General features: G+C 42.3%; 1 protein-coding gene across 1 annotated transcript in view; it reads left to right on the top strand.

The window, feature by feature from the left end:
• Positions 1-26,213, top strand: part of LOC142463397 (BOS complex subunit NOMO3-like) — a 30,645-nt gene extending 4,432 nt beyond the window's left edge. The window contains exons 5-31 of the mRNA XM_075566078.1: positions 1-107; positions 864-936; positions 1,305-1,457; positions 3,293-3,430; positions 4,418-4,507; positions 4,978-5,083; positions 5,619-5,769; positions 5,952-6,129; positions 6,500-6,641; positions 7,234-7,365; positions 8,371-8,507; positions 9,138-9,225; positions 9,835-9,898; positions 10,461-10,556; positions 11,820-12,029; positions 13,108-13,190; positions 14,965-15,124; positions 15,838-15,964; positions 16,388-16,501; positions 17,080-17,207; positions 19,152-19,293; positions 21,406-21,489; positions 22,249-22,359; positions 23,291-23,392; positions 24,458-24,577; positions 24,711-24,803; positions 25,693-26,213. Of these exons, the coding sequence (XP_075422193.1) occupies positions 1-107; positions 864-936; positions 1,305-1,457; positions 3,293-3,430; positions 4,418-4,507; positions 4,978-5,083; positions 5,619-5,769; positions 5,952-6,129; positions 6,500-6,641; positions 7,234-7,365; positions 8,371-8,507; positions 9,138-9,225; positions 9,835-9,898; positions 10,461-10,556; positions 11,820-12,029; positions 13,108-13,190; positions 14,965-15,124; positions 15,838-15,964; positions 16,388-16,501; positions 17,080-17,207; positions 19,152-19,293; positions 21,406-21,489; positions 22,249-22,359; positions 23,291-23,392; positions 24,458-24,577; positions 24,711-24,803; positions 25,693-25,824 (3,261 nt within the window). The 3' untranslated portion in view covers positions 25,825-26,213. The remainder of the gene's footprint in view (positions 108-863; positions 937-1,304; positions 1,458-3,292; positions 3,431-4,417; positions 4,508-4,977; positions 5,084-5,618; positions 5,770-5,951; positions 6,130-6,499; positions 6,642-7,233; positions 7,366-8,370; positions 8,508-9,137; positions 9,226-9,834; positions 9,899-10,460; positions 10,557-11,819; positions 12,030-13,107; positions 13,191-14,964; positions 15,125-15,837; positions 15,965-16,387; positions 16,502-17,079; positions 17,208-19,151; positions 19,294-21,405; positions 21,490-22,248; positions 22,360-23,290; positions 23,393-24,457; positions 24,578-24,710; positions 24,804-25,692) is intronic.
• Positions 26,214-27,775: the final 1,562 nt, after the last annotated feature.

The raw sequence follows: 27,775 nt of genomic DNA, 5'->3' as shown, positions 1-27,775 counted from the left end.
GTACTCAGTAGGAATCATAATTTGGGTCCAGGTGGAGTTCAAGTTGCAATGAGAAGAGCTGGAAGTGGAGTCAACTTACAGACAACGGTTACCCAACCAGGAGGGAAGTAAGTTATTTTGTTTGAAAGCTCTTAAAATGGAGAAATCTACATTTTCATCTGTTTCTAGCACGTCACGCAGTGAGTTGGTGACACAGATGGTTAGTTTCCGTGCTACTTATTCAGCAAGTAGGGTTGTGTGTCCAGGAGCTTGGCGCTCTGTAACAGTGTTTAGCCAAGTTCTGGAGACAGAAGATCGTGGGCGTCTGATTCCTTGCTTCTGACGGAATTCCTATTTGGAGGTTTTGCAATGACTCTTCTGTATAACATACATGTTGTGGTTGTCACATATTAGAACACACATGGTCTGTGTTTAAGGACTGTCCTTCTTAATTAGCAGTATTTTGTTTGTTTACTAAACATTCTGGTGGCTCTCTTGGTGCTGCAGGCAATTGTCCTACACCATAGGATTCCCTATCCCCTTCGCTTGGTTTATTGTGTTCCTGTTTTGGACTGTATAAAGGATGGCAGACAGGAATTTGCTGGGTAGTAACCTCAGACGTGTCAGTTACTGATTGCTGTTTTCACAGAGAGGTTCATAGAGCCCATTGTGAAAAAGGGCTCAAGACCTCTTCTTCAAGAATTTAAAAAAAAAATGTCACCAGAACCACTGGGTCTCTTGGTCTAGGACCACTGCTTACCTACAGCAGAAGACATCCCCTGCTTGGATCATAATATTATAGCTCTACTACATTGCTGAGAATTGTCAATTGTAATTATCTCTTGTACATAATTAACACTGATACATTATCTGGTCTATTTCAGGTTTGCTTTCTTTAAGGTGCTCCCAGGAGAGTATGAAATTGTCGCATCTCATCCCACCTGGACATTAAAAGAGGTATGTGTATTATTGTCAATTAAAGATGGGGATATGTATTGAAAAAGGTCGGTCTTAGTGCTGTTTCATTTTGTAGCTTCAGAACTGTAGCTTTTTTTGTTGTGTATAACCTCAAACCTTAGCACAGTTCCACTTCATTGCGTAGGACAGTGTCATTAATGCTAGCTTAACAAAGGGAATCAAACCATCAATGCAAAAGTAAGCACTAACCCCATTTATCCGCAATATATGCACGCAGTTTGTTTCTCTTGATTTAGATGATATAATATTGATTTCGATGTCCGATCTTTGTAAATGTGATGCTGGATATTTAATCATTATGAAATGTCAGTTCTGTTGCATCATTTGCTTCCCCCCCCCTATTTTAGGCAACAACTATGGTGCAAGTGACGAATTCCAATGCCCAGGCATTAAACCATCTTCTTGTTGCTGGTTATGATGTCTTGGGGTTTGTTCGTAGCGATGGAGAACCAATGAAAGGCGTCATGTTTTTACTTTTCTCCTCGCTGATAAAGAGAGAGGTAGTGAGCCGTGAATCTTAACTGCATGTGCATCATTTCATGTTTACTGTTTGTATAGTATACTAGTACAAAGTGAAATTAGGCCAAAAAAACTTAGTTCGTGATCTTAACTAAATTGTGAAGATAAATGAATATATATCACAAAATGTGAATAAAATACTCGTGCAATGTGTAATACAAACAAATTAAATTGTAAACCCCTTGCTCAAACCCTCTGGTGGGATTCGTCTTCAATTGTCCCAGGTAGTAGAATATGTTTCACAGATTCCAGTAGGAGCATGAAGGGGAAACAAAAACACAACGAAAATCTAAGTGTAGAGGTGCTTCAAATCTCTGAATAGGTTCTAGGAAATCTTGTCTCTGTTCCCAAGGTAGGTGGAATACAGCTCAGCAGGATAAGTAATAGGACAGGATCCCCACGAGAAAGACATGGAAGAATACCATAGCACAGACCAGCTAAGTAACAATGTGTTTATGGTTAAAATATAAATTTTGCACTTACAATGATGCAATAAAAATGGGCTGATACACACAAAAGTGTGACTGAGGAATCAAGCGCCGAGCAGGCTCACCATGCCTCACGTCGGCATCTATCCGTCCAGGTGTGAACTGTAATCCACTGCATGCAGGGGACAGAAGCTCCTGCCTCACTCCTCCTCGTGGATGCAGCGTGTGACATCACTTCCGGATCGGGTCTGGCGGCGTGTGGACAGCTTACGGCCTCTCTCCTCTCGGCTCCAAAGCAAAAGGAACCTCCCACTCGTGGGAGTGCCAACCTAAGAAAATACTGCCTCGCGTTCCACTTGCTGGGAAGAGAGTAACATCCCCCTGCACACTGCTCATTTACTTCTTACAGTTTGTAAGTAGGCATTTTAACAGAGCCAAGATTTCCTAGAACCTGTTCAGAGATTTGAAGCACCTCTACACTTAGATTTTTCTTTGTGTTTTTGTTTCCCCTTCATACTGTTTGTATAGCACAAGATGTTGCTAATCCCTTGCTAGAAACAAAGAAGTTAATACGTCCAGGTGTAAGAACTCGATAAACAAAATTACCAGTTCCCCCTAAATGTCATGTCGCCCTCTAAAACCGAGCTTATGCTGCCGGCGTTGCTGCGTGCGTGCGCACATCAGGCACAATGCAGTACTTGGCTATAGTAGTTAGCCAAGAGTGCCTGCGGGCGACGTAGCGCATTGATGCGGAGGCGTTTGGAGAAGACAATACATTTTGTCTTCTCAAGCCACTGCCGCGTGACGTCGGCATCACGTGAGCTGGGTCAGTCAATGAGGGGGAACCAGCTTCGTGACCCCCCCCGCCACGCCCCCAACATTATGAGCACAGATTTCCTGTACAGTGGCACGGATGGAGCTCCCACTCTCAAGCAAGCGTAGTGTATGAGCTCGGCCTAATGGAGAAGGAGCGGCTCAGTGAGTAAAGATACTGAGTTTGAACCTGGTTTAATTCCTGGTGTCCGCTCCTTGTGACCTTGGGCAAGTCACTTTTATCTCCGTGTTCCTCAGCCACCAAAATCCTAGATTATAAGATCTTTCTCCTGTAAAAATTCCTATGTACTGCGTACTATGCTGTGACGCACTTTGACTCCCATTAGGGGAAAAACGCTAAATGAAATAGTTATTATTAATGAACCTGAACACCTATTTTGTATGTAGAAGGGATACCTTTTCTTAACAGTACCTAATCAGGAATGCTTGGTCTCTATATATGTAATTTACAGATTATGCTTCTTTTATAAAGTTGGAGGTTAACGCTTTGATGCTACGAAAACGATTCTTGCCTTGTGTACTCCGCAAAAATAATCCTTCTTTCAATCTTGTAGGATATTTTGGGCTGCGATTTGACACCAGTCGAAGGCTTCCAGGGAAAAGATGAATCTTTGTCATATCTGTGCCATATCACATCCACAGAAGATGGCTCTTTCACGTTCCTTTCACTGCCAAGTGGGGATTACACCGTGGTGAGAATTCCTCATCCAATTTTCCTCTGCTTTTTGTAAATGCTGCTCTCAGCAATTGTTTAATTGGACCATCTGTCTTTCAGCTCAGCATGGTGGCTAATCTCTTATTAGCTGGGGCTAGCAATGGGAAGCTTTGTTACCTAAAGCTATCAATAAGGGGTGTCACTGATTATTACAATATGTATTGCACAGTTCGGTTCAGCAGTGCCTCCCAATTAAAGAGCCATTCATGCAGCTTTTTCTGGGCCTGGTACCATGCTTTGGAATTTCTGTTGCTCTGCAGACCCGTCACTGAAAGGGAGAGAGGATTATATTGCCGAACTCCAGCCCAGTAAACTGATGCTCTGGGAGATGATGCGCTGCCCAAGATTACTCTGCTGCTTTGCCTTATATACTGTTCGCCAGCTCCATGTACTGTAGGAGATTTTCTAGAAGAATTCAAGGGGTCTGTGTATCAAGGCAGAAGTGCAAATCTAGGGCAAAAGAATGGATTGCTTTCATTACAATTGTGTGTGTATATCTATATCCATCTATCAAGAACTTCAGTGACATTACACAGAATTGGCATATACTTGCCTGGGTGCAAACTGTAAAAGATCACAGTAGCTAAGGCAAATAGAGACACAGGCACAGCAGGGCATACAAAGGAGAAGAAAATGTATCAGACTGTCAGTGTTTCGGCTCAGCACTTCCCTCTTCAGTAGAAGAATCTATATCTCTATATCCATCCAGAAACAAAGCATTCCGTAAAGGATAAAAAGGAACAGAGTGGGTGCAAACCGTCTAAAAGTGATCCATACAAAATAGGGGCAAGGACAGGCACTCAAAGGCAAAAAAAAGTGATATTGTCTAAACATTTCGGCTCAAGCATGATTATTATATTAAAAGACTGTGTGTGTGATTCCGCTTCTAGTTTGTTTAGGAGACGGGACAGGTAATTGTGTGCACAGTGTTATTTTACAGTTCTACTTCAACTGTCTTTTGCAGATACCCTTTTACAGGGGGGAGAGAATTACGTTTGATGTTGCACCATCTCGGCTGGACTTCACTGTGGAGCACGATAGCCTCAAATTAGAGGTATAACAACCTTTGGCATAATTACTCTGCAAAATTACTGCCTAAAATAACTCGAAGGAAGCACGTGTGGTGTTTATAGCACAGGTATCCTGGAGGTTTTCCAATCCACTAAAGTATAGAAGATTTATAGAACAAATGCTTGTAACCTGCGATCTGAACATGTAGTAAAAGCTTCACACGAGGTATATTTATTGGCATGGGTATATCCATCTGCAGATACGTTCTATATCCTTTGAGTAGGCACAGAACGGCATCAGTAGCCATGTAGACTTACTTGTCTTCCGACCAATGGAAAAAAAATGTCTACTCATCATATGGATCTTGGTCAGTGTGATTGAACCCGTCCTGTTGAGCTTGTATGTGACCAACGTCTTCATTCATACACAGAGGAGGGCTGTAACGGGCAGTATTCACACGTCTATCCTTTCATCTTTTGAAGCTGTCTCTGTGCTTTGTCTTGTTACCACCAGCCTGTTTTCCATGTGATGGGCTTCTCTGTCACTGGAAGGGTTTTGAATGGACCTGAAGGTGAAGGGGTTGCTGATGCTGTAGTGACCCTCAACAACGAGATGAAGGGTGAGCAACACTCTCCGCATGGAGTCATTCTCGGTTATCAACTGCTTATGGTTAACTCTCTTTTAAATCAATAGGAATCTAATCATTGGTTGGCTAGCGAAGATACATTGTAGTCTATTACCTCTATGTTCAAGATGCCCGCTTTCATGAACCGTTCATAGATTGCAAGACACGCTCGTTTCGCGCTTCTTGAGGAGACTCAATGTTCTTCAATTTACGTGGTTCTGTAAACATATTGCAACTTGTAAAACATGTTTGTATTTAATAGATCAGAACAAGCACTCCAATTACCAAAAAGTGCTGTTTTATTCTAAACGTTTCGCCTCACAATAGATCAATAATAGAGGCTCTATTGTGAGCCAAAACGTGTGTGTGTGTGTGTGTGTGTGTGTGTGTGTGTGTGTGTGTGTGTGTGTGTGTTTCTAGTCTTATCTAACAAACTAAGGGAAAACTAAAAATTAAATACAACAGATTTTTTTTTCTTCCCTTGTCCACTATTTCCTTCATCCTGAGGCTGTTCTTGTTTGTTTTATAGTTACAACTAATGTGGACGGTTCCTTCCGCCTGGAAAACATGACTGCTGGCACATACATTATTGATGCTCAGAAAGAGCACATTTTTTTTGATACACTGACCGTGAAGATTGCGCCAAACACTCCGCAGCTCGCTGATATTATAGCTGCAAGGTAAGATGGTGCAGTGTTGCCTGCAAAGCCATTGGGAATTCATTTCAAAATATAGGGGGGTAAGATGCATTTTGTACAGCAATTCTTTAACTGCATATTCAACATCTATGTAAGACATTTATTTACTACTTTGTGTCCAGTATACAGCTCATACAATGTTGTTGTTTTTTTTTTATTGGCAGATTTAGTGTCTGTGGAGAGATTACCATAACTCATTTCCCAGAAACGATCAAACAGATCAATAAATATAAAATAACCCTAACACCGCAAGACAAGGAAAGGCCCTCGTTCCTTACGACAGAGTCTGACTCTCGGGGAGCCTTCTGCTTCCAAGCGAGGAAAGGATCCTACAACATCCAAGTAAGAAAGCAGAATCTGCTCCAGCTCCTCATTTGCACAATTTTACTTCAAGTAACGTGATTGCCGTTGGCTTGTTTACACGTCCCTAGTGCGGGGGTGGACAACTCCAGTCCTCAATAGCTACCAATAGGTCAGGTTTTCAAGATATCCCTGCTTCAGCACAGGTGGCTCAATCAGTGGCTCAGTCTTCTGTCAGCTGTTGATCCAATCTACAGACACAGAACGTATTACCGATTCGCTTACGCTCTCACTGTACTTAGTCAGGGTACGGTGGCCTCGCAGGTTCAATCCCAACGTGTTTTGCCACTGAGCTTCCCCTTCAGGATGTGATTTGTAAATAAATGCCTGACACTGCTGTCTCCTCTCGCAGGTTACTATTCCAGAAGCGGAAGCAAAAGCTGGACTTGCATTAAAACCTGCAATATACCCTGTCACGGTCATAGACAGAGCCGTTATGGATGTGTCATTTTCACAGTTTCTGGCATCAGTTTCTGGCAAAGTATCTTGTTTAGGTATGTAATTATTTTATATGCCTTGCAGGCATTTTCTCCATCCACATCATTATGTTTGAGCCTTTGAAGCGGTTTGATGCTGGGATTTTCCTATATTGTTTCAGAGATAATATACTTGAAGCTAGCCAGGTCCTTGGGCAACTTAACTCAGAAATGAATGTCGATAACAAGCAGTAAGGTTTTTGATGTAACTTTCCAAGATCACCTCCTTGTATTTGAAGAATTGCAGTACAGCTTTCAGCCTTCACCGGTTACACAAATCTTGATTTTTTTAGATATTTGTAAGATTTCCAGTAAAGCAATTGGGTAGTGTTTTTGAATCCATTTTTGTAAAGTGAGGCATCAAACAGACGCATGTTCCTCTTGCATACCTCAGAGAATCGCAGGGTATCTAACTCCTTGAGAAAGTGCTGAACTCGTGCGGAACGCGTGGGAGGTCCTTTTTGTACTTTAAAAAAAATATTTTTCTATAGAAGCGGGTCGTTGTGCTGTTTTCTGCTTGCTGTTGCTCCGTGTGTTCTCTTTTCGTTGATATCCAACATGCTAGCAGACTTTTCGTACCGAAATAACGAGCTGTCTGGGAATTATTCAGATGCCTGTGGGGACCTGTCCGTGACTTTGCAGTCCACAAGTCGCCAAAGAGAGAAGCACAGCATGCAGGTGTCTGGGAAGGCAGACGCTGTCACTTTCACTTTTGACAAAGTTTTACCTGGAAAATACAAAGGTACTTTTATTATATAAACATAAGAAACTGCAATATGGATTCTGTATTTGCCCGATTTTTATAGGGCGACCCTGAAAATAAAGCGACTTTTTCATTATAGAAAGAAAACTGTGTGTGTGTGGCTGCCTGTGTGTGTGTGTGTGTGTGTGGCGGCCTGTGTGTGTGCGGCTGCCTCTCGGCTTGACCTTCCTGCCACAAGCAACATGGCTGCCTCATTCACCCAGGGTGGAGCTTCCTTCATTTTACTCTCCTACCTTATACATCCAACTGCTGATTGGCTCGCAAAGTGGGCGGGACCCGACAATTTGGCAAATGTGGATTTCTTAACGTAACCTTATTTTTTAAAAACATCGCTTTCTAATCAGGCCAATACGGGACATCTGGGGAGGGGGCATTACACGAAGCTCCCAATAAGGGGCATCAGAGGAGGATCGGCAAAATCCCTTGTCTGTGCTTTATGAACCCCCCTACCCCCACATTTTATGTTTAAAGGGTGTTGTGTCTTTAATTTTGTTTGGCTTCAATGTCACGACAGCACCTTCCCCTGCAGCCAGTGGGTCCCCGGAGCTGAAATGTAACGCGGTTCAGCTGCGAAGACCCCTCATGTAAAAAAATGGGGTGGGGTGAATTGATTTAACGGGAAAGGTTGGCAAAATTACATTGGATTCTATCCAAGTATATTCGGAAGTGTCTGGGGATACCCTTGTGACTGTATATAGGGTGTTATTCAATAAGGCATAGTATCGCTCACTGATGTGAATAACACCTTTTCACGACCTTCAAGTAAGAGCACAAAAAAGCCCTTTTTGACTTGAATACAAGTAGTCCATGCTGGTTAATGGAAATAAATGTGTAAAATAGGAATTATTGTTGGTAGCAGTGAAACAATTCCTTCTTTGCCATAAATGTTGTTGCAGTTTTGCAGATCATTTCCCATGTCCCCTTCAGTCTTTTTTCTAACTTTAAATTGTTTATTTTATTTTGTGTTCCTGTTTCACCTACAAGCGAGCATTATACAGGAAGACTGGTGTTGGAAGAATAAATCTTTGGAGTTTGAGGTTGCAGAGGAAGATATTGTTGGGATAGAGTTTCGACAGACGGGCTACATGTTGAGGTGTTCTCTTTCTCACGCAATTACACTGGTATGTTTTAAAGGAGCTCTTAAAAGTAATTAAATAAGTAACTTCCCTCCCAGGTGGGAAGCAGAGGGTCCCTGGAGCTGAACCGTGTTAATTCCAGCTCCGGGACCCCCCACATACTTTGGCCAGTTGTTTAACCTATTGGCAATATTTTAAGCTTTTCGAAGTTGTGTAGTAAATAGTAAAGCATCAATTCCCAAGTTGGCCCTTGGTAAAGCACCAATTACTAAATTACATCTAATTATTATCTCTTGTTTGTCCTCATTAACCCTCACTGTTTGTATGACATGTTTTGTTTAATGTAATTAATCTTACTTTACCTTTTAAACCCTGGGATTTGTTTAGTGTTGTATTATTTTTAATGTAACATCCAAAGGGGAGATCTGCATATTCCCCCAGAGTGGCAGCATTTATATCAACTCGACTGATATTTGTACTGTAACACGCCAAATAATTTGTAATTAGCACTTTAATGATTTGGCAAATATTTGACTTGTACTGTGCTCCAATTTTTAGATCAGGGCTGTTTTCGAGATTTTGTCAGAGTAAAGGTTTTAATGCTATTGGTGTTGAGAAAGTTGGCAAACGTTTACATAATGAACATTAAATAATCTTGGTGATTGTCTTATGCAGGAATTTTACCAGGATGGAAGTGGACCAGAAAATGTTGGCGTTTATAATTTAACAAAAGGAATCAATAGGTTCTGCCTTTCAAAACCAGGTAATTTTAACATGTATCCTCACTTTTTTGGCTAACATACTTCAATGTGTGGACTCTTCAAAAAAAATAAATAAAAGAAGACCCGCAAACAATTGTTTTATTGGTGTCTTGGTTATTATTTGGTACATTTCTTGTCCAAGTTAATGACTTTTTTTTCCCCCTGAAAATTTTCAGAGGCGATGTTCATCTTTGTTTTACATATATATTGTACCATTTACCCAGCCCGTTTGGTAATTCAGCAGGGAAAAGTAAAAGGAGTCATTTCAAACCAATTCAAACTGTGATATCAGATACGATAGATATATTTAAGAATAAGTTAGACCTCTTTTTAGAAAGGAAAGGTATACAGGGATATACCAAATAAGTAAACATGGGGAGGATGTTGATCCAGGGAGTAATCAAATTGCCAATATTTGGAGTCGGGAAGGAATTTATTTCTCCCGTTATGAGATACCATTGGATGATGTTTCATTGGGGTTTTTGTGTTTGCCTTCCTCTGGATCAAAGTACTATAAATACAAATATAGGATAAAGTATCCGGCATCTAAATTTAACATAACTTGATGGACGTGTTTTTATTTTTTCCCAACTACTATAATATTTTTCCAGGTGTTTACAAAGTGACCCCGCGCTCCTGTCATCGTTTTGAGCATGCGTTCTACGCTTATGATACGTAAGTGATATATATTAATTTGTTGATTTTGTATCGCATCAAAAAAGACATTGCCCCCATTTAACTTATGAAGTTGTTCACACATCCCCAACAATCAATGTGTTAGACTTGAGAGGGGTTTGATTTCCTCTGGCTGCTCCCTTCTGTGTGATGTCCCTGTGGCTTGTACAGGTAGAGTCTCCCCTCCCCACCTCCCTGTATCTGTATTGGTTGTCTGATGAGGACAGGGGCGAAGGGATATGGGAAAGGAAACACTTGACTGACAAAACAGCTCTCCATTCAGAGACCACTAAGAAAGTAAACTGGTCGACTGTGGGTTTGCACCTTTAATACTGCATGAAGAAAGTGAGGGGCAATGTTTTTGGGCGGCGGACCCTTTTGTCAGGAATTGGGCTATTGAGGTTCTGTTGTCCTCTTCCCAAATATGTAGTTATATTTAATATGCGATGTATGGTCCCGTTTTGGTTTCACAGTTTATGTTGCTCTGTTTCATCTTGTGTTCTTTAAATTCCTTTTTGCAAATCACAGCCTCGTTTCTTTCTTGTGCTTCTCTAATTACCAGATCTTCTCCCAGCATTCTGACTCTGACTGCAGTGCGACACCATGTCCTCGGGGCAATAACCACAGATAAGCTAATGGATGTGACCGTCACCATTAAGTAAGAGCAATGACCGTGTCGGCTACAAACTCTGCACTTCATGATTGAAGCATTATACTTCAAAGGATGAGAGAGACACCCCATGCCGCCTTTTACAGTTGGGGGGGGGGGGGAAAAGAAAGGAAGGGAAAGAAAATACTGATGGGTTAAATATAAAAGCTTGTTCTTTAAAGGAGCAATCCAAGTGAGTTTGATGCGGGGGGTCTTCAGAGCTGAACCATTAATTTAATCTACGGGGACCGCCTGCTTCCAGATATACAGTACTTCCGAAGGGGGCGCCGGTATCTCCTACACGTTTAAAGCTCCCGCGTCACATGGGCCAATAGGAAGCCGCACCGGATGCCGTCACAGCCTCCTATTAACCCTAAGGACGCAGTAGCTTTGAAAAGCGGCCATTACGTTAACCCCAGCTAGTGAGCCGGAGTGGCTACCGGCACCCCATGCAGAAGTAAGTATCTCTGGAAGCAGGGAGTCTCTAGAGCTGAAATGAATGGGGTTCAGCTTCGGAGACCCACTGCTTTAATATTGTGTATAAAGCTTGGGTTGCCGCTTTAAATCTGAGTACCTTGTACTGCAGCTTTGTAGGGTGGTTAGATAAGCTGTGAACAGCACAGGGATGTGCTGCATACCACATTTGGTGTAATGTTAAACAATGGCAGAATAAAGATTTGCTCTTATTAAAGATCAGTTTAGTGCCACACTTGTTATAACCATAAAGCTGTTGTATTTCTAATTTGTGAATTTATTCGTGCTACCTATATGAAGCATAGGGTTTATATCAGCAGTTTATCTGTGAAAACTGATTTTTTTTTTTTTTTTAATGTTAGTTTTATGTCTAACTTAATCCTCCGTTCATTAAAATACAAATCTCTGAATGAATGGTCATCATACAGCATATGAAGTGAGACCTGGGCTAAAGGAGCAGCTCAGTGAGTAAAGACTGCGTTTCACATCCCGGTGTCCGCTCCATGTCATATTGGGCAAGTCATTATCAAAATAGATTGTAAGATCTACGGGGCAGGAACTTGTTCCTGCAAAAAATGTATGTACAGCACTGCATACACTGTTAGCGCTATACAAGAAAGATATGTATTATTATTATTAGAAACAATATTATTCAACACCACAACATCAGTATGAATATTGCATAATGTGTTTACATGCTATTTGCAATAACCTTTCCGCTTACATGTATGACTTTTTGCAATGTCCCCGGTGGTATTTTTCAGACTGTTTAATAGTCGGAATATTTGCTTCTTTCAGGTCTTCCATAGACAGTGAACCAGCTCTTGTTTTAGGACCATTAAAGTCTATGGAAGAGACGCGTCGCGAGCAGCAGCTGGCTGAAATTGAAGCTCGCAGATTGGAGCGAGAGAGAGCAGGCTCAGAGGAGACTGGGATAAAGCCACCTGTTCAAGAACTCGTAGATGAGCTGCAGGGACCATTTTCATATGAATTCTCTTACTGGGCAAGGTAAGTTCTGTAACACCCGGGGGTTCCTCAAGCTGAACACAATACACAGCTCATACATTCATATTTCAACCACGGATCATTCACCAGGTTAAAACCAAGTGTATACAACAGACGACAGAGAAGCCCAATGCTACATCCAACATGACAGAAATACACAGTAAAATACTTATATATTCTCTTGAAAAAGGGTCATTTAGTTTAACCCTTTGGCCAAAGCGTTGTAAGCTTGCGAGTCACGACAAGGCAAACCCTGTTCGCAAGTCCTAACACTAGCAGATAAAATACTAATATACCTCTATTAGGATTAAAATTCTCATTTACCTCTATTAGGAGGGAGAAAGACCACATTGGATCTATATCCAGCAGAATGAAAGGACCTACTAACTTGGGAAGTGGGGAGGGGCGGGGCTTAAAACCTGGGAAGGAGGAGCCACCAACAGCTGAAACAGCTGAGAATAATTCTGCTTCTTGGTTCTGTAAAACCAAGTGTAGTATAATGTAGACCAGGAGTGGCCAACTTAAGTCCTCAAGAGCCACCAACAGGCCAGGTTGTAAGGATATCCATGTTTCAGCACAGGTGTCTCGGTTGAAGACTGAGCCACTGATTGAGCCACCTGTGCTGAAGCAGGGTTTTCCTGAAAACCTGACTTGTTGGTGGCCCTTGAGGATTGGAGTTTGCCACCCATGGCAGGACTGTGCTATGCTTCCTGATTCAGCGGCTCCATTCCTTCCAGCCAAAATAAGACGTGCTGTCTGTTTTGGAACTCACGGTTATGATGGAATGTTGCTATGCAGTATGGCACCCCCACCCACTGATTGGCTAGTGTGGGTATATTGTTGCTCTGAAGGATCATGGGGGTATATCGGATGAACAGCGGGTTGATAATGCTGCCGTTTCAACCCTCCTGCGTTTAAGTTTTTTTCTGCATTTCGGCTTTCCATACGATGTATTCTCCAGGTTCCTTATACATTTAAACCTTTTGCAAAAAAAATATGACTTTAGACAGTCTTGTGAAGCGAGGGATTGACATTGCAGAACCAGCAGCAGGTTTGATGAACCTTTTTGCTCCTTTTGTAGACCTGGTGAAAAAATCACAGTGACGCCTTCGTCGAAAGAACTGCTCTTCTACCCGCCGTCTCTGGAGATTGTGATCAGCGGAGGTACGTTTTCCATTCTTGAAGGCCAAATTTATCATGATTATTGAATTATTTTGCGGTCCGTGATGCACTGCAGAGGAGTTAATTGCCGTCTTCTCTAAAGTGCTTGGTTGTTATGTTGTTAAAGAGGCAATCCAAGCAACTTAAAAAATCTTTTTTTTTTGTTTTAACATCTGCAGCATTTGATTACCTTTTATTGAAAACTAATTACCTAAGCTGCCTATTGATTAGTTCTCCCGTGATCGATCAGCAAAATCCTGCTTATGGTTCACTAAATGGCTGCCTTTCAGTTTCAAATCAATCCGTCAGTCAGTGTAACTCAGCAGCTACAACGTATTCTTATATTACTATGGTAACATCCATTGTTATAGTTTGCAGCTCAAACTGCTGGAAACATTGGCAACAAACGATCACAAACAGGAAAGTGTTACGAAGCGGGGCCCTACAGTATAGAAATCAATGGATGCTCTGTATATTAAAACTCATTCAAAATGGTATTAAGAGTTGAATATAAAAATAAAAAAAATGCAGTAAGTATTATCTATTACTATAGAACTGATTTAGTTAAAACATGTAGGATATTGCTTGGATTGCTCTTTTTTAATAATGATTGATGTTACCTTGTTTGAGAATAAGCATCACAATTTGTCAGTAGATTACAGTAATTGGGAAATACAGTAATGATTGTAAATGTCTGTGCTTTATTCTGTTAGTATCTCTGACACAGAGGCCCAGATGCGCAAAGTGTCACGTTAAGCCTTACCACATATCTTCAAAGACCAATAAAGTAGTGTGAAGTAATGCTTTCTGTTGTAAGGAGCATTGCGCTAACTAGAATGGCCGTTTGTGATAATAAGGTGTTGCTATAGCAGTTCATACCCACAGGCGTGCGTTAAGGTTAAAGCCGCAATACAGCGTTCATCTTTTATTACAGGATTGAAGCTGGGGGTGTCCGAAGCGGAATTGTGTTAATCTCAGCTCCGGGTACCCCCTGCTTCCTGAGATACCTCCGTAGGGGGTGCTGGTATGCCTGTGGAATTTAAAAGTCCCAGTCAAGGGCCCATAGGAAGCCGCACCAGATGACGTCACGGCTTCCTATTGGCCCGCGGGACATTTTAAACAGCCATTATGTTAGGCACACCGTTTCTCTGACTACAGAGCTCCTGGCACCCCCTACGGAGGTATATGCATATGGAAGCAAGGGTCCCCGGTGCTGAAATTATCACAGTTCAGCTTGGGAGACCCCCTGGGTCTTGAGGACTGATGTTGAGCACCCATGGGCTAACACAGAGAGCGCAACGGCCAGCTGTTCCATTTGGGGTTTTATGGCATCACTGAACTAAACATAAAATAATGAGTCATTTGATGCTACTGTTGTCACCACTTGTGACTGTATGGTTTCAAACTCTTTACTGTTGAGTGTGATTTGATTGTCCATTCCTGTCCAGTACTGCTGGAGCTCCACGCAGACCAATGCACTAAGGAAAAAAGGTCTTGGATCAGATCTAGCACAATCCCATAAAACAATAGTTTAAATGTCGGTGATTTGCTACCAGAGCTCAGTACTCCTCACACTAGAGTATCCACGTCGGTAGTAGTACTTCATTATTGTTTTTAAAAAAAATACAAACGTTTCAATTCCATAATGGAGTCTTCATCAGGTTGACATTCTGGGTGACTGTTCCACTGTAGGATCAAAATGCCAATTTTTAATGGAATTTTGCTGCTAAGCCTCTAGTGCTTCCACTTTAACACGCACACTTTTTTTTCTATCCAGACAGCTGTCCTGGGAAGATGATAGAAATTCAGGGGAAAGCCGGCCTGTTTCTTGAAGGGCAGATAAATCCAGAGTTGGAAGGTGTGGAAATTGTCATCAGTGAAAAGGGAGCAACTTCCCCCCTCATAACTGTCTTCACAGATGATAAAGGCTCGTATAGGTTGGTGCTTTTGACTGCAGCTGTGTATTTTATTTCTATGGCTAATGTAAAACCTCTTTAAACATAATTATGCAGCAAGCAAAGTAATAGGGTCAGTACTACAATGATGTGCATGGATTTCCATATTCTACATAAGAATCCTAAGAGAAAAGCCATTTAAAATATGACATCAACAATCTGCTCTCCCTAGGCATTATGTAAGACAGTGGTTCTCCAGCTTTTTGTCTCTTGGCACCCGTAATTATAATGCTAACTTGCTGAGTCACCCATACAACTGGGAAGCGTCACAGAAAAGACAGGTCCAGGCAGACCCCAATCCTCACCTCTCTCCTGCTCATGCTACTTCCTCCCTGTGGGCTTGGCCCCGCCCCCCAGGCACATGCTCCCGATAGGCCCAAGAGCGTGGCAAATGTATACGGGCGGCCATTTTTGCCTAATGGTAAATTTGCCACTGTTTATAAGGCGCACTCCGTCCCACAATGAGCAGCCACTGTACCTTTTTGTTTCAACATTGCCCCTTATCCCCTCTAGATTGTAAGCTCTTGCGGGACACCTCCTGTATCTGTTTGCGCTTGTCTGTCCTTATTCGCATGTCCTTCAGTTGATGCAATGGATGTCACTCTGTTGTACCGCGCTGCGGCATATGTTGGCACTTCACAAATAATAATAACCCACGCATTTACATAACCCCTATTTCCTCCTTGGCTGCGCAGTGTGGGACCGCTACACAGTGACTTGGAATATACCATCTCGGCACAAAAAGAAGGGTTTGTTTTGACGGCTGTGGATGAAACCGTGGGAGATTTCAACGCTTTCGCCCTCGCAGGCGTAACGTTCGAGGTACTGCTCGTCAGTCTGTTGGGGTTCTTCATCCAATTCATCTCCGTCTCCTGCAGTTTCAGAGCACTGCGGTCTTTAGCATACTGTCTTCTAGATCAGGGGTTCTCAACTGCAGTCCTCAAGCGGCAGTTGAGGCAGGTCAGGTTTTCAGGATGTCCCTGCTTCAGCACAGGTGGCTCAATCATTCCCTGCTTCAGCACAGGTGGCTCAATCAGAGGCTCAGTCTTTGACTGAGCCTCTGATTGAGCCTCCTGTGCTGAAGCTGGGTTATCCTGAAAACCTGACCTGTTTGGGGGGGAGGGGTGAGCACCCTTGCTCTAGATGTTCGGTTGTGTTAACCACAATGCAGAACCCGGCGCTGCAGTCCCCCCAGGCAGAGAAGAAGTTAATCTGTGCTTTTGGCTTCTCTATTCTCCCAAACAGATCACATCTGAAGATAACCAGCCCCTGGCCGGGGTTCTTCTGTCTCTCAGTGGGGGCGCATTTCGCTCGAACCTTCTTAGCCAAGAAAATGGGATGTTGACATTCTCCAATCTGGTAATATTCGCATTCTCCCAATTGTAGCTCTGACTTGTGTAATGAGAATGGGTTTCCTCTGTATGTAGCTTGTTCCTGCACCTGTAGTCCTTATCGTGGTGAAATTATACTCCGGTCTTGCTAATAATAGAGAAAAGGAATCGTCTCATCCGTTTCATAGGAGCAGGTCCCCACACAGAATTGTTCTGCTTTATTATAACATGGGTCGGTAGCAGGGGGTCTCCAGAGCTGAACTGTGTTAATTTCAGCTCCATGGTCCCCCTAGTTCTGGGGAAGGTGCCGCCTGTTCCTCCCCTCCCGGGGAAACAAAATGGAGGTTTAAATCTCCCGTAAGCAGTTGCGGCTTCCTATTGGGACGTGGTGGATTTAAATACCCTTTGTTCCCATGATACTGGCAAGTATCTCCGGGCCCAGCTGAGATAAACGCAGTGTCATTCTTCTCCTTGTTTCTAAGTAGCCTTGTAAATAAGGGGTGATGGATTGAGGCAGAGATGTTAGGCAGTTATTGAACCTATTTAAGAAGAGATGCACAGCACTTATGTATGTTTGTAACTGAACTCAAGCCTTGTTCTGTTCAGAGCCCCGGTCAGTACTATTTTAAGCCCATGATGAAGGAGTTTCGATTTGAGCCTTCTTCCCAGATGATCGCAGCACAGGAGGGAGAGAACCTGAAAATTACAATCACTGCTCACAGGACCGCTTACAGGTCAGTTTAAGGGAACTCTGTGTCTGACACTCATTCAAATAATACAGTATGTACACTAATCACATCTTGTCTTAATATAAACCCAATGAGACAGGCAAAGGTTATGGTGAATGATGGTCTCATATTCTGCCTTATCACGCCATTGAATCTTATGGAGAATCTATGTGATTTTCAGCAGGTGCAAAATCTGCTACACCTGTATATCAAGGCAAAAGTGGGGCAATTTTGTGACTCGTGAGTAGTCGGTTTTAATTAAAAGATATAAATCCCGTCTCTTTTTACAGCATTGTACCCGGGGTGTCCCGCGGGGCTGAATTTACAGAGATTTTCATCTCCCATAGGGGAAACAAAATGGTTGCCAAATCTCAGACCAATAGGAAGCTGCCACACCATTGGTTGCGAATTCCTATTAGACCGTAATTTCTATCGCCTTTAAAAACCAGGAAGTGATGCCGGTAGTGTCGGCGGTTATATCTCGGGGCCCATAGGGTTTCCAAAGCTAAAAATAGCTTGTTTCAGCTCTGGAGCAACCCTCGGTTTACATCCTGTAAAAAAAGAGGGTTCGGATAATAGGAGTTGCTGCTTTTAATAGTTTACATCAGGGTTGGCCAACTCCAGGCCTCAAGGGCCACCAGCAGTTCAGGTTTTCAGGCTACCCCTGCTTCAGCACAAGTGGGTCAATCAGTCGAAGACTGAGCAACTGATTGAGCCACCTGTGCTGAAGCAGGGATATCCTGAAAACCTGAACTGTTGGTGGCCCTTGAGGACTGGAGTTGGCCACCCCTGGTTTACATCCTTTAAAAATGCTTACGGACACAATACACCTGTTGCTGAGCAATGGTGCGGGCGATACTGTATGTTCTTCTTACACACAGGCGTTATTGTAAATAGTAGGGAGGGGGTTTGATGGTGAAGATATCAGCGTACAGATCTCAGATTTTTCCTTAGAATAGGGTTCTGTGCACCATATGTCTGCGTTAATATCCCACATTTATCTGTCCCAACAGAAAACGCCAAAGTAGGGATTTAGAGCAATGTTCGTTGCTCCAAATAAATTTTGTCACCTATCTCAATATACATCATGAAATTGGTTTGTCAAATTATACACTGTGTACTAAAGCATCAAGAGATTGTCCACACAGCGCTCCGAAAATGTTCTCCCCTAGTTTTGCAACATATAATTGTATTTAAATTGAGCATGGGACACCTGCATTATTACTGTTTTTTGCAATGCTGCTTTGATAGAAAATAGTATAGAGAAGTGGTGGCTTACAGTACATCTTTAATAAGTTCCCCGTACTATTTTGTAAAAGAATTCCAGCTCTCCAGCAAAGGCTTGTAGTTTGGTAAACTGCGTGAGCTTAAAGCGTAATGCTTGAAGTCCCCAGATGTATGAAACGTAATAATAATAACTTTATTCCATACAGTGCTTTTCTCCCAATGGGGCACAAAGCGCGTCACAATGACAGTACAGCGCGCGGTATGCAGCACGTAGGATTTTTACAGACACAGTCCCTGCCCAGATGAGCTTAAAATCGATGTTTTTGGTGCCTGAGGCACAGGGAGATAAAGTGACTTGCCAAAGGTCACAAGAAGGAGCTGACACCGGAAATTGAACCAGGTTCCCCTGATTCATACTCAGATGTCTGTTTATAGACAGTGAGTTTACTCACTGAGCCCTCCCATGACGTTGCTTATTATTAACAGAACATGCTATTTTGAACAAAAATATATGTAAAACACACATTCAAAGCTACAGGATCAAATGCTAGGCTGACCTGATGATGCGTATTATTCAGGAACAAATGAAGCTTCATTCCATCAGTAAATGTAATAACAATATTATTTAACGCTTACATGTTTTGATCTGGTGAAAGATATACAGCGACGCCCTGAGATGGTGGCTAACAGTAGTAAGTGTTGATGTATAATACCTTCCTCCAGTTGTTACGGCACCGTGTCCTCTCTAAATGGCGAACCAGAGCAAGGCGTGTCCGTGGAAGCCGTAGGACAGAATGATTGTTCTATGTATGGGGAAGACACGGTCACAGATGAAGAGGGTAAATTCCGGCTCCGTGGTCTGCGGGTAAGTATGGCTACCCAATGCTTGGTTAGTATGACCAGCGCCGTACCTAGAAGATGCATATTGATTTACATTCATTCAAGCAAAGTGAGCTGGACCGGAAAACCAGTCTCCAGTTACTGCCGACCCCCGGGGAAATAAAGGGAAGAATATTATATTTCGATGGAATAAATGTGGTGAAGGGATTTGCTTTTTAGACCTTCTGTTATCGATCAACTCTGTTATCTACGGTTACACAGAGCACAGACTACTCTGTATGGCTTATAAGCACGAGGAAATACATTAATATTGCCTTTTATGGCACCACAGATGCAAGTCCCATGATGTTCTGGCTTTGGGCTGTGCTACCTCACATGAAGTGTAGTGTCACTTACTCTGCATTGTGTTTTAATTGGCAGTGGAGTTAAGCACACGGGCTTAACCAGGTTTGGAGAAAACCATCCAAGTTTGGCTTGGGAGGTGTATTGATTAGACATCCCACAACTTCTTGGTTGAAATAAGGATGGCATATTGATACTTGTAGTTGGGCTGGGATGCGTGCAGATTGGCTGAGCACTGTTGTGATGTGTGTCCTGCATTAGTGTCACTTGGTTACTGCAGTTCATTAGGCGATTACTAATTTACTTTGAAAATATTATTATAGTCTACAGTTGTAATTATCTGCATTGTGTTACAGCATTCACAGAAATGACTTTCAAAGCAGACATTTCTTGCAATATTGGCTGTTTTTTTTTCTATTGCATGCTACAACTCTGCTATTGATTTTGAGACCTATTCTTAACCCGACAACCCGTGAAGCGGCCACGCCACCCGTCTGTTAGTTTTTGTAAACTCTACGTACCGTCAAAAGCCTGACCTGTTCATGGCTCCTCTTCATTACTACTGACTTTGGCATATCCATAGTATGTGTTAATGAGACACCGGAAGCCTTTTCCTGGGTGCTATGGTAACATTTTGTATTGACAGCCTACACAGAGGGGGATACTGCTGTATAATTATCTGCCAAACTACTAGCTCATAAACACACTCTGAAAATAAGACTCCTTTTAGAAGTGTGCACTTGTTATTGGAATATGTACGAACCCACTCGAGTATATAAGGAACAGTGTATAGAACTGTCTATGCTGGTCCACTGACATATACGTATCTTAAAATTATACATTTTATTAAATTGTTTAAAAATAGCCAAAACGTGTGATAACTAGATACAAGCAGATTCCAATACTTCAACCCACCATGGGTGGGGCAGGCGGGATTCTCTGGGCTAGATCATGCTTGGTATGGGGAGTGGCTATTCAGAATTGGAATTTGTTTGTGTATAGTTACTGCACGTTTTGGCTATAAAAGGCAATAAAATGCATATGATAAGATATGGCCGTGGCACCGCATAGAGCAATTGCCTACTATACACTGTTCCCTATAACCATAGTGGTTTAATACATATTCCTGCCGTCAGTTCACACTTTTATAGGAGTCTTTTTTTTTTTCATGCATTTGTTAACTTCTTGTGTGAACTGCAAAGTAGGACCGTGGTCGTGACATTGACCTGTTTAATGTAGGACGGGCCTTCCGGTTATTGTGAGGCCAAGTGCTCTAGCATTTAAAGCACAGCCTGTCTTCTCATCTTGTATTGGAGTTGCAGCTGAGAGTCGCACCTTTCCCATATAACTTGAGCTATGTTTAACGGTAATGCATTAATTCAGCTTCCAGCACACACTTCCTTAAAGCCGCACTCTCCCCTACTAACCCCACCCCTTAGTTTGTGCAGAATTGGAGCTGGTTGGAACCTCCAGAGCTGAACCCCACTATTTTCAGCTCTGGTGACACCCCTGGTTTCCAGGACCCTTACCAATGAAGCTGCTGGTATTACTTCCTGGTTTTGAAGGGACATTTAAATGGCTGTCCAATAGGAAGCCACAACCAATGATGTTACGGCTTCCTATTGGTCCGCAATTTGGTAGGGGGATTAGTGCTTAAAGGTTCGTACACGCCTACTACCACTTTGTTAATTTTTATATACAAAAATAAATGTGAATGAGTGTGCCCAAAATGAAGTGACGGAACAGGTACTCAGCTAATGGTTATTGCCATGCCATTGTATCTCTTGGTTTGCAGCCTGGGTGTGTGTACCAGATACAGCTTAAGCCAGAGGGAAATGATCACATTGAGCGTGCTTTGCCACAGCATCTGGCTTTTGAGGTGAGTATATGAAGTGATATTGACCCAGGAAAATATGGACGTAGCACCCAACCCTATTTCCATTTGTAACATATTGGCCTTATAGCAATTACAGTGTGGAATAGTTTATGTCCACCTTTTTATAGAGCAGCAAAAAAAGGATTAATGTTACTTTCAGTTTCAATAAAGTTGCAACTAATATTACTTGTAATTAATTACTTTCAATTAATATTACTTTCAGTTTCAATAAAACCAAGACATGTTTTTTTGTTGTTTTTTTTTTCTTGCAAAAGAAAAATTCATTTAAGTAGAAAAATCGATACATTTGTTTAAAGGCATGTAAAGTAAATATATTGCTTAGTTGTTTTGATTAATGTTGGCACGACCATCCTCGCTATGCGAGGCCGGTAACCATCCTCGCACTGGGACCCCAACAGTGGAGCCGTTGCCTTGGTAGTCGTGCTGCCTTGTACTTTCACCCAGGCTGTGCTGTTGAAGCTGCGTGATAAACCAGGCTTAAGTGTAAAGGGATTCACTTAAAAGTGGATGAGGTCAAAAGTGTTGCGCTCCACTGTGAGTGCTCCATTTGTATGTCATTACCCAGAATCCCTTGGTGCAGGGGAAGCATTGCATGCTGTGCGAGTATTTGGTAACGCGGGCTTGGGAACCTGTTTCAGGCATGACTGTGCTCATAAGTGTTCTTTATCATTACTGTATCCCAAATCTTGGTATCCTTCCTTTTGTCCAAGATTCACATTATGTACATGTATTTTATTTTAGGTTGGCGATCGTGACATCGATGATGTGAACATTATTGCGTTCCGCCAGATTAACCAGTTTGACCTGAGTGGAAATATGGTTACATCATCTGAATATCTCTCTACCTTGCTGGTAAGTCTGTCGTATTTTACGAATCCCAGGTTTCTCACCCGGGTGCCATTTTCCAAGGAATTGCAATATATATTTTTGGAAAACCAAGTGATCGGCATTAAGAATAAGCAATGTACGGGCTGGGATTGAACATTGTTGCTGAAAGGAAGATATGAAGCTGCATGAACACAGGGCTAGGGAAATACCCATTAAAGAGGACCTTCAAGTTATGGGCGACTCTTGGGCCCTTCTGCTCTCAACAAGAGAATCGTGCTTTGCACAAAAAACAAATGTGTTGGATTTCTAAAGAGAGACATTTCCTAAACTTCCTTTCTTAGTGTATTTTAAAAACCTACTGATATTTGTTTCGACATAAATGATATTTCAAGTATAATGCAAACACTCCCAAGGGAAAGTTAGCAACTGTTGTAGGTATTTGAGTTGGGAGTCCTTAAAGGAGAAATCCACCCTATCGAGCCACCTCTTTATTTTTACAGGGAGGGGGGGTGTAAGGGGAGGGGAGGGTCAGCTCCAGGGGGCCCTGGTTCCCTAGATCAGTATTTTACAACCAGGGTTCCTTGGAGACCTTGGGTTCCCCGGGCATCCCTAAAGGGTTTCCTGCAATTTTCAGGTCGTTTGAAAATGGTACCAAATACAGAAGTATTTATAATGCATCTGATCTCAGACGCGCTATTAGAGAGGGTTGGGGTTCCTTACAATGCATCTGATCTCAGGCGCGCTATTAGAGAGGGTTGGGGTTCCTTACAATGCATCTGATCTCAGACGCGCTATTAGAGAGGGTTGGGCTTCCTTACAATGCATCTGATCTCAGACGCGCTATTAGAGAGGGTTGGGCTTCCATGTGTTAAATTAATTAAGTTTGAGAACACCTAATACAGTTGCCATATTGTGTACATTGCTCATATAGGTTCTCATTTCTCAATTTACCTAGGTAAAGCTTTATAAAAGTGAAAATTTGGACAACCCAATACAATCCGTATCCTTGGGACAGTCCTTGTTTTTCCATTTCCCACCGCTGCTCAGAGATGGAGAGGTAAAGGTCTCGTTCATGTAGTGCCCACCAGTGTACTCCATGCTTTACTGATTACATGATACTACCCGTAATACTGTGACGACTAACACAGTATATCATACCGAGATGGAGCCACTGCCCCAAAGTGCTAACAATACGACTGATGTATTAGCAGATATGCAATGAGTAAGGTTCAGAGCACCACGGTACTGCAGTCCTGCCACGGGTGAACATAAGATAGAGTAACCAGGAGAGAGACTTGTATATAGCAAACGAAGAAATATCCAGTCACTCCAGCGGTGTTTGTGAAGAAAAAAGATGATTATCGGAATAGGATTAGCGCTCTGTCCAACCATGAACCTTTGGCAAAGCTCCATGGTTGGACCGAAATGTCGATCCTGTTTTGATGAACGTATTTTCTTTCACACAGACCATTGGAGTGACTGGATATGTCTTCGTAAATACTGTTGTTTCCTGGCGCTTTGTGAATGTTGCTGGCTCCAGTTGATGTTTGCTTTTGTGATTGAAGAACGTGAATCTTATAACTAAAAACCTGTTGTGGTCATTAAGAAAAAATCCGAGATACTTTTTCTTACTAAAGCACAAACTAATTTAAAGCATTTAAGTCAAAACCACCATTTTTGGTTAGTCGAGGCACCAATAAACTTTCTAATCAACAATGACTGATTTAAATGGTAGCAGTTTTTATTTTAAGGCCCATATGTAAAATGCGGTATCGGCAAAAATCTGTGTCATTATTACATTGGGCCAGTAAAATAATCCTAACCTGATGACAATCCAGTTTTTGTTACAATAACTCTATACAAGGGGTGGCCAATGCCATCCTCAAGGGCCACGAACAGGCCAGGTATTAGAGATATCTCTGCTTCAGCACAGGTGGCTCAATCAGTGACTCGGCTGTTGACTGAGCCACTGATTGAGCCACCTGTGCTGAAGCAGGGATATCCCAAATACCTGGCCCTTCAAGACTGGAGTTGGCCACTCTGCTCTATACGATATTTTGAGTCTGCTTCTTTTTATTGAAGTTAAAATGATCTCTGCTTTTTCTTTTTCTTCCATGTACAGAATTATGTTGTGCTGTTGGATTCTACTTTATCGAAATTTCAGTACGACTATACACTGCCGCAGGTTTCCTTCAGCACAGTTGGATACCACAAACACATCACTTTCACATTCAACCCTACGGTAAGTGTAAGATCCACCTTCATTTGCCAGCTATTTAAAAAAAAATGACATCTATATTAATAATTGTAAAGAAGTTTCCTAAATATGTATACCGTACCATTGAAATTCTTTCCTTTGTGCTTTCTTTTATTAGAGAAAGTTACCTGAACAGGATATTGTGCAAGGCTCATACATTGCACTGCCGCTGACACTGCTGCTATTACTAGCTGGCTACAATCATGACAAGGTAACTGCTGGATTATGTGCACCGTCAATAACCGCATATGTTTGTGAGAACGCACAAGTTAACAATGCCAACTTCAAAATAATTTCAATGCTTTCTCCTATGATCTATCGGTAGTTCTAGCTTAGAAACCTGAATGATGACCACTCGGTTTTCGTGTTTTCTAGTTGCGTAGGAAGTCTAAGGGGCTCAGCGGACCCATCCATCTCGCTCTGTTAACTCGACGGGTAAATAGTTTTTGGCTGAAGGATAGGTTAGACGGTGTCGGAAATTGCCGTCAGAAACAAATGACCCAAACCTCCAAATTGAATGTGCCTGTTTGTTCTTTCTCCATTGTGGATATTTGTATTGGAAATACTTGTTTTTCATCGTTTCTGACCATGAGAAGATATTTAGGGGCTGCCTATTACTTGCTAATTGAGTGTAATTGTAGAGCACATAATGAATGAACCGTGTAACCACAACATTCTTCTCTAGACTTAATATTAAGCAGGTCCTTCTGAAGAAGAGACTTGTGACGTCTAAGTTTGTGCATAATTTCATTCCTGAGGGTTACCTAATATAAGCAATCACAACCTACAATATGCCTACGCGTGTCAACATACGCTCTGATTTCTTGTTATGCATACGCATGCATTAGATATTTATTATTGGTAAGGCCTTTATCCAGAAGCTGATAGACAGGGCTGGAGATGATGATATACATATAAATATATTCATCTATCGTCATCTCACACACACGTTTTTATATTGTACCTTCACTAATACATAGGCAAGCATTATGATGATAAAATACAATAACACTTGCAGTCACCTGTCTTGTGAAGTCCTTATCCACTTACTGGGGAAAACAATAAAACCCTTTTCTTCTCGTCTTTCTACCCTATGCCAGCTCAGTCCCCTGCTGCTTCAGCTGACGAGCCGATTGCAGGGAGTACGTGCTCTGGGACAGACGGGCTCTGACATTGGTAGCCTAGAGGATGCAAAAAGACTCCCAAAAAGGCAAAAGACCCGACGGACGTGAAGAAAAGGTGTAACTGTATGAAGTGTCACTGATGTCAAACTGGACCCTTGGGGCATCTGATGGGAACTAACCTCAGTTCGGAAGAAACTACAGACTTCGCCAACAGTTCTCTTTCTGATGCATGTTCCTTTTTTCCAACATCGCTCAAGTTTGTACATTTTTATATATAAAAAAAAAACCCGGGACTTCATTTGGCTAAGTAATTAAATGGATAGATTCCACCACTTTCATATCTAAACGTAACACTGGAGATAACATTTTTTTTAATCCTCACTGGAATACTGGATGATCTCTCGACCTCCGTACAAGGCAAATTAATTTCTCTTCGTAACTAATTTCCCAAGGTAGTTCAAATAAAACGTGGCATGATTACCATTTTTCACCCTGCAGTTGTATTTTGGTTTTTGTTTCCTGACATCGAAGTGAAGTGTTCTGGGTCAGGTGTCTGGGGTCCTTTTAGTATTAATGCGGTTTCCTCCAGAAATAGATCATATCTAGGGGCTTTAACGGTTATCATTTTATTCCATAAATACATGGGCTATTAGTTTATTGTAGTACTTTGTGGAAGTACTGTACTAGTACTTCCGAAAATACGTCAAGCCATACAGGTGTAGCGCAACAGCGGGCTATCGGTCAAAAGTCTGTGGCTCTGGGGAGAGTGTCTACCGCGATTGTGTGTGAGGGGGAGTGCTTCTCAATGGGACCCCGGCGGCTGTAATCCTTCCGTGCCACAACCTTTGTGTGTGTGTCTCTGTGTTCTGGCTACAGTGTGGGAGGTTTGGTTAAAAAAAAATAAAAAAATCTACGCGATCAAATCTGTCTGACACACTTGGGCTGCGTCCCCCGTGCCGCGGACCGCGCTCATGCTTGAGTGGTGACACCAACTCTACAAACATGAGCATTCGGGTGTCGGGCAATTTTTTCTGTCAGCGTGAGCAGGGGTGAGAGAGGGGCGTGGCCAAAACACTGACTGGCGCTGATTGGCTGAGGTTGTCATGTGACCCTTCAGCACGCCTGAAAGTCAATTTAATTTGTCTCGGCAAGCGGCCAGCGCCAGTGAGCGTACGTGCATGCTCATGAGCGCGGGAGCGTGGCCGGACAAATTAAAATTGATTTGTGCCAAGCGCGGTCAGCGGCAGCGGGGACGCAGCCTTAATTTGTAGATTCCATGGTAGCTATAATGCTACATCTACTATTTTAAACCATAAAATAAAAGGTTTTGTATTAAAATGCAATCCACAATAATTCTTTGCTAGATTCAGACGTTACAGCTGTGTGCTCAGCGCCATTTTTAGTTGTAGTTGCTGTAGTTTGAATTTTTTTTTCATTTTCTCTCCCCACTGATATGGATGGAGTTTATATTTTTGCCACTGTGGGTTGAGTGCTATTGAAAAATGCACTGATGCTTTTGTTTGAATGTTAATTATCTCTAGTCACATTACTGAACTATATGGCTTGCCTTTTTGCTGTTTTGTTTAGTCTGAGATGCGGTTTTCGGAAGGTGTCTACTTAACAATGCATCACAGTCAGAGGTGTGCTGGTCAGGTACCACTTTTTAATGATGGAGCAGTAATGCTGCAGTGTGCTTCTCTTACCAGTAGGTGGCAATGTGTCACCGTATCAACTGCGCATCTTCCAAACCACAAGTTACAAGTCACCGATGGGCTGTTATTATCAGAATCACCTTATTCAATTCTCTTACCACCTTGGAACTGGGGTGGGAAAATCCAGTTCTCAAGGGCCACCAACAGGTCAGGTTTTCAGGATATCCCTGCTTCAGCACACAGAAGCCACTGATTGAGCCACCTGTGCTGAAGCAGGGATATCCTCAAAATCTGACCTGTTGCTGGCATTTGAGAACAGGAGTTGCCCACCCCTGCCTTAGAAGGTAAGGGGGAACAAAACGTGTTGTTGTGAGAAACAAATTGCATGTACAGGGTGTGAAGGACAA

The sequence above is a fragment of the Ascaphus truei genome, chromosome 11, assembly GCF_040206685.1.
Source record: "Ascaphus truei isolate aAscTru1 chromosome 11, aAscTru1.hap1, whole genome shotgun sequence".
Lineage (NCBI taxonomy): Eukaryota > Metazoa > Chordata > Amphibia > Anura > Ascaphidae > Ascaphus > Ascaphus truei.
Note: the sequence above shows the minus strand (reverse complement) of the source record. Positions and strands in the feature narration are given on the sequence as shown.